Below are 9,672 nucleotides of genomic sequence, written 5' to 3'. Positions count from 1 at the left end.
GGTGTTGTCTGGAATAATTTAGGTCAGCTGAGTTTTGCAGGGGGGGGAAAAAAAGAGGGAGAAACCTTGATTAGCAGAGCTATTCTGTCTGCAGTTTTGTCTTGTGGAATATTTGAGATCAAGATACGTTCAGGATTTGTCACTGGCTGGTTGGTGTTTGGGTTCCTGGCTGCTTGATGTTTGGGTTCCTGGCTGGTTATTGTTTGGGTTCCATCACCACTGAGCTCAGGCTGAGAGCTGGAGAAGCCTGGGCTGGTCCTGCCCTGAGCTCAGCTGGAGTCACCACAAAGCTGGGGACGCGTGAGGCGGGTTTACATGGCCCAGGTGAGAACAGCTCATCAGTTAAACAGCTCAAAGGGGATATTTTGCTACCAGGTGTCACTAATGCCACCTGACAGCTCTGGAGGAGCCGTGCCTTTTCCTGTTTAAGGAGCTCCCTACCAGAATTCATTTCATCTCGTTACCTTGGGCTCCTTTGGGTGTTGTGGTTGTATATTTAATTGTAAATGGCTCAATAAAAAACAGACCAGACCTGTGCTTGGGGAGCCCTGCCCAGGCAGCTTTTGGATTTAGAATTAATGTTTTCATACAAATTTCATAGGTGGTTCTTGTGCCTCTCAGTAATTCCCTGTACATCAAGCCAGTCATTTCTTTCCATATATGAGCTTTGCTTTTAGAAGCACAGTAGATGATAACCATAAATGTTTCATTGGTTATAAATACTTAATAATTATGAATGATTGATGAGTAGATTTTTAAGCAAACTGATCAGAGTTGTATGAAAGTAGGGATACCTTTGTATTATTTTCTAAGCTGCATTCTAAGTCTTATCTGGGCTTTGCTGTGCTATAAAAGTGCCTGATTGGTATTGTAATTAAAAATATTAGCAGATGGGAACAAACAGAAAAATACACTTTTAATAGATTGGCAATAAAATTAATATGGAGGACTTCCTTGTGGATACAAGAATTTCTGTATCCACCAGTTTTCATTCCGCTGTAATCCATCCTTTATGGATTATTTTAGAGGTGTTTTTTTCCAGGAGAATGCCTTTAATAGCACAGTACTAATAGCTGGCTGTGATTCAGTGACTTTCACCTATTTTGCTTTCAATTTTTTTCTAATTGCCTTTGATCTCCCCGGGGCTTTGAAGCCTAAAAAAAACCCCAATAATAATAATAATAAATATATATATAACGCTTATCTAATTATCAGGGCTCTTGCATCTCTGAAAGATTTCATTAACAACGCTGCTCTCTGCCTCATGCCCTCAAGCTGAGGGGCTCATCCCTGTCCCGCTGATGTTTTTGGGTGTCTCCCGGATGGATCCCTTTGCCAATAGGTGCCACTGTTGCTCTGCACACACGTCCGAGTCGCCAATGCCCTTCAGCTGCAAACCCAACCTTGAGAAAGCAAACCTAAATCACGGTGACTAAAATGTTGCAGAGGTAAAACTCCGTCCAGACTATGGCCAGGGGCTTGTCCGTGCCAAGACTAAGGTATATGCTTTATCTTCTTCCTAAAAATAACTCTACTATTGCTAATCTTGAGCAAAAAAAAATCTGATGAATTGCACTGAAGTAATTCCAGATATATTGAATCTAAGCAATTAACTTGCTGCAGGTTTATTGTTGAGCCTCAGACCAAGAGCTCTGCAGATCTCTGCTCTGGACCAAACGTGATTTCGAGGCAGAAGTTGCACTTCAGGGCAATAAGAATTTGGGCCTCTGGCAGCACTTTTTCCATAGGTCGTTTGGGTACTTTCTCAACAGAGTGAGGTCTCAGGGCTATTCCCTCTCAGAGCTCTTCCCTCCATGTTTACAGTTTGGTAATTCAAGGTCAGCTAATGGAGTTTACTTTGCAGCTTATCTACCCTTAAGTGCTGTTCTGGATGTAAAGCCAAGGGCAATCAAGGTCTGCCTGCTTCCTGCACTGGGAGGAACCTTGCTTCACCTTGGCCTTGCATATGCAGCTATTTCATATGTCTGCTTTATTCTTGGATGTTTCAGGCATATTATGGAATAACACAAGGTTCTTTTCTGCTCTTTTTTCAAGGAAAAAAAAAAGAAAAAAAAAGCACATCCAGCTGTGTAAAAATGACAAAACAAAGGGCAAAGTGATTAGGAGGTTTATGTCCTTTCAGGTTCAATCACAGTTGTTGGGTTTTTTTCCTTACTGCAGCTATTCATTGACTACAAACCAAAAGATAAAAAAAATCTGTTTCCTGTGGTTTAATATCTCCTGAAATATTCCTGGCCACCTGCAGGTCGGGATGTAATCCAGCAACTTGTTCTAACTAGTAAAAAGCTCTGTGCCTATATAACCTAATTCTCATCCCTTCTGCATGGCCCAGCTCACACAACCAGTCTATATTAATAGCAGTGCTTAAGATCACCCTAAGCAGTTTACACAGCGTTGTCCCTGGCTGTTCTGTCTCTCAGCAGTTGGCCAAAGCCTTACAGATATTCTGACCCCTTTTACAGGCCAGGATTCTATGAGATTTTGGGGAAGATGTCCCTGGCTGGAAGGCAGAGCAGGAGTTCTTAGCTGGTTGTCTCAGCTGACAAGAGGCAAAAGCAGAAGTTTTGGGGCTTTCACAGGAATTGGACAACATCCTGGTCTGGATTCAGCTTCTTTCTTGTGCAGTTTCTCATCAGGTGCTCGAGAAGCCCAGAGCTGGTGGGTGGTTCTGAGAAATGATGAGATGTTAGAAATTATGGAATTCAATTTTTGGTCCTGGTGTTCCCACTCCACAGTTGACACAGGGGATGTTTGTACTGTTTTGACACAAAATAAGGGCAAAACAGATCTTTTGGTTGCCAGGGCATGTGTGTCTTCCTCTGGCTGGAAAATCACTGTTAGATACCAACAGGAACTGCAGTAATGGCATCAATCAGGAGTCCTGACTCAGCATAGCCTCTCTGGTAGATATTAAAATTAGCACAGCTTTATTTCCCCTAAATTCAGAAACCTCATAACACTCCATGAATTCTTCTGCTCCTTGTATTCCACAGCTCTCCTTGCCTTCAGCTGGTATTAAAAAGGGGAGAGAAATCTGCCCATTGACACTCTCCTTCACTGCTTCCTGTGGTGATTAAGTATTGTATGGACAACATTTCCACTTTATCAATCCAAAAAATAAACTCCTGACTGGGTAAGAAAGTAGCCAAAAGTCACCACAAGATCCATTTTCGGAATTAAAACAGGAGGAGGTTCCTGGCTCTAAATCCATATATTGACCACTGCACCATGTTCCATCTGATTGAATTAATAAGTCCAAAAACTACTGAGAATGGGGAAATCTGATTTCTGAGGAATCCAGGCCAACTTGCATCCGCTCCAGCTCTGGAGGGGAGGCAGCACAGGTTGTAACTGTGTTTATTGCAGTTATTGTCATACTCCAATACTAAATTTTGGATTCTTTGTTCCTTGTGATGGGTGAAGAAATGCTGCAGTGCCAGGCTGTGAAATGAGATGCTCATGATGAAATCAAGCTGCTTGTGCACAGCATTCAGGTGGCTCAGGGTGCTTTTGAGTCTGACTGTGCTGCCAGTGATATCACACAATTGTCAGCCCTTGTATTACTTTTACTTATCACTTAATCCCTGAAAATAAGGGCATTTGCACTTCAAGCAAAGTAAATTTCCAGTTAACTTAAGCAATTGCATCTGCACGTCATGAGATCTGATTAGTCTGATTTCCACACACGCATCACGGATTTGCAGACACACATTTAAGAAGGCTGAAAATGAAAAGCTGATTGTCTTGTGCTGCTTAAGTGTTTTGTGGTGCAGCAGCATTGCATATCCTACCTTCCAGCTGTCTGTCTGGAGAGAGTGATAATATTTGGGGGTGTTGAGGCACCTCGGTGGAAAGGGATGTTCCAGTAGATGACACTTGTGGGAAAAACATTGTGAAGGATCTGGGCCTCAGTGTAGTGCAGGTTTTCTGTATAAATTGGAGGTGTGCTGATTCAAATAATCCTATTTTACCACCAAGCTCCTGTTAGAGCTCACAATACCCAGTCCCAGCTGGTCGTAACACACTGGTCACCCTCCAAGGCAGAGACTGGGGAACATCCAGAGGGTACCAAGCAGTGGGTGCTGTTTGTGTGCCTTGGAAGGGCATCCCTCTGGAATCCAACCCACAGGGGAGCTCTGCAACCTGGGAATGGCCAGGGAGCTGCAGTGCCTTCCATTACACACACAGTTGTTTAAGGATATATAAAATAGGATTTAAGTATTAGTCACGGATCATCCCTGTCTGGAATGTTGGCACACACAGCCCCCCACACTGGAATTTTCTTTTCCTTACCTCAAATTTCTCCATGGTGGCTCTCCTCAGTGTTTGGGTTGTGAGCAGATAAAGACTCTCCTGTATCAGCTGCTGCTGAGTTTCACAGTGTCTTTTACAGACATGAGAAATACACAAAATTCAGCACAGCCAAGGCAGCCCAGTCATCACAGCAGCTCTGTCCCAGTGCTCCTTTCTTCCTCTGTGCATCTAAAAAGCACTTTTTTGGGAAGAAGCCTGGGTTATGTACTTTGTCTAAGCTGTTAAAGTCAGCTGGTGTAACTAGCTAGTGTAAAATTCTGGATTGGTTCCTTAGTATAAGACATGTAAAATATTGCTAATTATAAATTATTACTTATAATTGTTAACTACAAAAAATATATATAAATTCTGTACAGTCCTTGAAAAATTAGCCGTGGCTTGGTGTTAAATACTTTTACCTGCCACACCAGCATCTGAAAAGGATGAATTATCTTTGTTTTCCCCCTTTGGTCCTATTTCTGCTGCAGCAGCTGGGCTCTGCAGTACAGTCTGGCATCTTGCTCCAGGAAAAAAAAACAACAAACCTAGGGGAAGTAATTTTAGCAGAGTCAGGAGGATTTGCCTGAACAGCTCCAATATTGAACCTAACTGGCATGTTTTGACAAAGTTAAATGTCTAATGACAGAATTTTGCTGAGCTCTTAGGCAGGGCATGAAAACTACTGAGCAGCTCTGCCAGCAAAGATGCTCTTGTTTCCAGAAGCAAATGAAACCAATATCCAAGTTATTAAAGACCCTCTGATACAAGTTATGAGAAGTTCTGACCCCTCTGTTCCTGCTCCCACCTTCATGATCTTCCCCTTTTTCTTTCCCAGTCCTGTCCTCTTCTCCAGCCAGTTTCCAATGGGAACTGTAGCAGAGTATTTGGGTTCAGTTTTCCACCAATCCCATCCATCTTTCTGTGATGCAAACATATTTCATTGTCTCACCAGCACTACCCTCCCTGGCTGTTGGAACCACCCTTCATGTTATGTGGTGGAACATTACCCAGTGCTAAATCTGGGACAGAAAGGGGCTCCAGTCCTGCCTGTGTGCTGAGAAAATTGTGTGATGTGTGGAGCTGCCATGGAACCATTTGTTTGTTACCCCCACAGCGACAGTGACCACATTTTAGGCTGCATTGTATTTATTGTTGACCAAAAAAGTGCCTTCTAACCCACTACAGTCAGCTGAGGTGGGTTGTTTTGATCTAACAGAGCTCAGAACTCCTCTGCACCAACAAACCACACACACCTGCTAACACACAGTTTCTCTTCATACACGCACATTTTATTTTAAACAGCTGGTACAGACCAGGATGTCCATTTAAAGTACCATTCTCCTTTACTGACAGAGCTAAAGATAAGGGCTTGCAGCATGGTACAGGCTTGTATAAGGTTTGCATATTCCATGTTCCAACTAACAGCTGGAATGATGTTCTGATGAGCTTTGTTTATCATTCTTAATGGCTGCCCTTGACTGACTACCCATCACCTGATATTAAATACCCTAAAAAGATATCTTCCTAGGTCGAGGCGTGAACAGACTCGTGGAATCTAAGACGTTAACTATAAGCTTTTCAGGAAGTTAACAACGCTGTCCAGTCCCCTTTTCCCGGATGGAAATGAGAAACCACAGTAATCATAGAGGCTTATGATTCCGTGGAACCCATCCTCGAGGTGGTACCAGGTCACCCGAACGCCGTTGTCCTCCAGCCTCTTCTTGTACAACAAGCCGTCGTCCCGCAGCACGTCGTACTCACAGGTCAGGATGAAAGATTCCGGCAGCTGCTGAACAACAGAGTCTTCAGCCAGCAGAGGGCACAGGTTGGGCTCACAGAATCTCTTCACCGTCTCGTAAACTTCAGCTATGAAATCGGTGGGCCTCAGGGGTCTCACACCTCTGACCTTAAATTTCTCGGGGATGTTGTCCGGACTCACCCACTTGGTGTACTTCAGCCTCATGTCTGGAGGAATGTGAGAGCCCTCCAAGACCTCTTGCATGTGCAGTGCATCCCCCTTGAGGTACAGCAAAGCAAAGAAAGCAGCACGTTCTCGGAACAACAAGGGGACTCCTCGGTTTTGATGGTAAGATGGTAAATTGAAGTCCAGGGCCTGAAGGCCTGGGTAGAGCAGGATCTGAGCACGCAGTTTGGGGAAGTCTGACCTGCCTACAAGGGTCTGGCTCACAGCAGCTGCCAGGTTGCCCCCAGCACTGTCCCCACAGACAGTGACACGGGCAGGGTCCACTCCATAGTGCTCCAGGTGGTGCAGGAAGTGCTGGGTGGCGTTCAGGCAGTCGTCGTACGCAGCGGGGTATTTGTGTTCAGGGGCCAGACGGTACCTGGGACACACAGAGGGACAAGTGTAAGAGAAGGGAATGTTGTTAGCAGCAATCAGGAAATGGTGTCATATCGTTGTCCTTCAGCCCTATCATTTTGGGGTGCTCTTGTTCCACATCACCTCCCAAGCAGGCACTCCTCAGTCTGTGACTGCACATAACCTGTAAATTGTGTGTTCAGTCACAAGGACTTGCTGAAATAGGACTGCCTCTGATTCAGGGAATTGTGCAAGGTCTTACTCACACTCAAAACTTCCTCTGTCCTCTTAACAAGATAATTTAATCATTTTGTGCCCCTGCCTCCTATCTTAAAATGGGAGGAACACATGTGATTATTCTCTCTTTTCCTGTAGATCCCAATTGCCTGGAGGATTTTATTTCATGTTCACATGTTCAGCACAAGGAAGACTTTTTTCATCTAAATTCTTTATTGGCTTTTATATATTTCCTTAGTGTGCCAAATATTTCCATGTGTATCTTTCCTGAGCATCCCTGGGCACGAGCAGTTAAGGGCTGGGAAATCTCCATTATCTCTCTTTATGGTCTTCACTGACTTCTACAAAAATTTCTCTGACGAAAAAAGAGCATCTCCAAAACCAGTGCAGCTCTGCTGTGGCACCACAGCAACAATAATCTCCCAGCAACAGAACTGGGTAGGGTTCACTTACTGCACAGACACAACCACCGAGTCACTCTCCCTGGAGAGGTAGCGACACACCTTTTCATAGGTATCTGGAAAAGAAATACTGTCATCAGTGCTTTGCTACTGCCCTCATCTTTGAGACAGCCTAAGGAATGCTCATTCCAGAAAGGCTTCCGACTTCCTCCCAAAATCACACCCTTATTTCAGTTTTGTGAAAAGACTTTACTGCAATTCCTCCAGCAAGGATCTTACCAAGGCTTCCAAATACCCAGCCTCCTCCGTGAAAAAAGAGGATGCCTCTCCTTCGCCCGTCAGAGGTAGATTTAGGCTGATAAACCCTCACAGGAACTTCATTAAACTGCAGATCTTGGATGAAGAGCTTTGGATCCAGCCCCAGTTTCCGTCCCTGTCGCACATATCGGCCAAAGGTGATTTGGCTGCAAAGCCCAGTCTTCTCCAAAATCCTTCCCTGTTAAAGGTGAAAGAGATTAAGGCATCTTTAAAAGTCTTGAGCTAGGCAAGGTATAAAAACTGCATCATACATCAAACGGTATTTGAGGGAAATTATACAGAGCTCTGATTCGGAAAAAAAAAAACCACCACCAAACTTTTCCAAGTTCTCACATCCTACAGTCTGTAAAAAAATTTACTTGTACAACTCAACTCCAGTGTCACTGTAATGTCACATTAGAAATAAAAATTGCAGTATATATTTTACCTGTCAGTATTGTCCTGCACATCTTTGTGCTCATTCTTGTTTCATTTATACTTGGTAACAGCAATGAACTGTCATATGTAGAACCAGTTCGTCACTGCAGAGGCTGATATTCAAGAATTCAGTGAATTTGCAAATCTAAAGTGCTGAGCTGTGTTGTGCAAGTTAGTTATTGCTTTTTATTTGCACAACAGATCTACTGAACAAAATGAAACTGGCTTGCTTTCCCAATGCTCTTGCAATGCTCTTGCAAGCTACAATATAAATCTGATGTAATAAGTGAACAAACAAGAAGCTGGCGACCAAACACATAAACTGTTACACTGTTCACTGGCTAAACAAGATCCCTATTTTTAATGCCCAATGAGTCTCTCTTTATCCACTCCCTTGTCACCTGCTAGTGGATCAAGACAGACTCACTGGGCATTAAAAACAGTGGAGGTTCAGGAGAGCTGGGCAGCTTTGTCAGTAAATTTAAAGAGGATGTAAACGGTTTAAACACCTGTGTGGAGGAAAACAAAGTCTGTGTGACAGCAGGGGTGATGCTGTGGCAAAAGGAGTGACGGAGGAAACTGAAGATTTTAAGAAATTCAAAGACAGAGCGAGTGCCAGCGCCAGAGCTGAGGAGGGCTCTAAGGCCGTTTATGCAATGCTGCCAAAGGGAGTCCAGGGATTAAGTAAAGCAGCCCTAACCGGATTGTGTGCCATAAATGTCAGAGCCATGGCAGGAGCAGCTGAAGAGCTGCGGCTTTCCTTGAGCAAGGTGATCTCGCCTAAAGGTGCGGGCAGTTACCAGGCAAACCACCCCCTCCAGCCCTCAAATCGGGGCTTGCAATGGCAACCACCGCTACCACCGCCCGGCGCGCTCCCGAACGGCGTCTGCCCGCGACATGAGCAGCGTCGCGACCGGGGATGCCCGGGGCAGCATCCTCGAGTGGGGATACTCGGGGCAGAACCCCACCGGGGTGGCCGGGGCAGCATCCTCGAGTGGGGATGCTCGGGGCAGAACCCCACCGGGGTGGCCGGGACAGCATCCTCGAGTGGGGATGCTCGGGGCAGAACCCCACCGGGGTGGCCGGGGCAGCATCCTCGAGTGGGGATGCTCGGGGCAGAACCCCACCGGGGTGGCCGGGACAGCATCCTCGAGTGGGGATGCTCGGGGCAGAACCCCGCCCGGGGAGAACCCGCTGGGAGGTGCGTGGGGCAGAACCCGCCGGGGGATGCCCAGGGCACTAAGAAGCCGCCCAGGGGTGCTCTGGGCAGAACGCAACGCCGGGTGGCCGGGGCAGAACCCGGCCGGGGGATGCTCCCCGCATCACCACCCCGCGATGCGGCGCCCGCAGCATCCCACGGAGCGGGCGGGGACCCAGTGTCTCCACGTTTCGTTCGCTCGTTGCACCCCCTCCAACCCCCCCAACCCACCGCCCCGGGGGTGCCCCCCCCCCCCCCAAAAACCGCTCCCCCCTCCTCCCCTTACCCTGCGAACCGCGACTCACCAGGGCGGCGGTGCCCAGCAGGACGGTGAGCACCAGGCGCAGCTTGGCCGGCTGGTTCACCCCGGGCGGGATGTCGTAGCTGGGCAGGCCGAGCAGCAGGGCGGCCGCCGCCAGCGCCGCCAGGGGCAGGAGCAGCAGCAGCAGCAGCGCGGGCAGCAGCGCCAT

General features: G+C 46.6%; 2 protein-coding genes across 2 annotated transcripts; both read right to left on the bottom strand.

Annotated features, from left to right (window-relative positions):
- Positions 1-2,556: 2,556 nt before the first annotated feature.
- On the bottom strand, positions 2,557-5,281 carry CUNH1orf158 (chromosome unknown C1orf158 homolog). Its single transcript, XM_027898789.1, is given in 6 exon segments — positions 2,557-2,651; positions 2,654-2,689; positions 3,288-3,368; positions 3,371-3,463; positions 4,314-4,389; positions 5,120-5,281. Coding segments are annotated over 6 exon segments (510 nt in total). The 5' UTR covers positions 5,249-5,281.
- Positions 5,282-5,581: 300 nt separating this feature from the next.
- Positions 5,582-9,672, bottom strand: LOC114065127 (arylacetamide deacetylase-like 4). Its single transcript, XM_027898784.1, has 4 exons — positions 9,508-9,672; positions 7,549-7,765; positions 7,322-7,385; positions 5,582-6,656 (listed from the first exon to the last, which is right to left on the bottom strand). The coding sequence occupies exons 1-4, from the start codon at positions 9,670-9,672 to the stop codon at positions 5,882-5,884; spliced, it is 1,221 nt and encodes a 406-aa protein (XP_027754585.1). The 3' UTR covers positions 5,582-5,881.

Source organism: Empidonax traillii, unplaced genomic scaffold (genome assembly GCF_003031625.1).
Source record: "Empidonax traillii isolate 1590-97213 ecotype Southwest subspecies unplaced genomic scaffold, ASM303162v1 scaffold623:size392626, whole genome shotgun sequence".
NCBI lineage: Eukaryota > Metazoa > Chordata > Aves > Passeriformes > Tyrannidae > Empidonax > Empidonax traillii.
Note: the sequence above shows the minus strand (reverse complement) of the source record. Positions and strands in the feature narration are given on the sequence as shown.

What these genes read in the sequence shown, in the direction of transcription:
- LOC114065127 (XM_027898784.1), bottom strand. Translation starts at nt 9,672, where the DNA reads ATGGCGCTGCTGCCCGCGCTGCTGCTGCTGCTGCTCCTGCCCCTGGCG. An exon ending in TGCTGGGCACCGCCGCCCTG is followed by an intron (nt 7,766 to 9,507) that starts GTGAGTCGCGGT and finishes CACCTTTAACAG; the next exon opens with GGAAGGATTTTGGAGAAGAC. An exon ending in CTGGGTATTTGGAAGCCTTG is followed by an intron (nt 7,386 to 7,548) that starts GTAAGATCCTTG and finishes TTTCTTTTCCAG; the next exon opens with ATACCTATGAAAAGGTGTGT.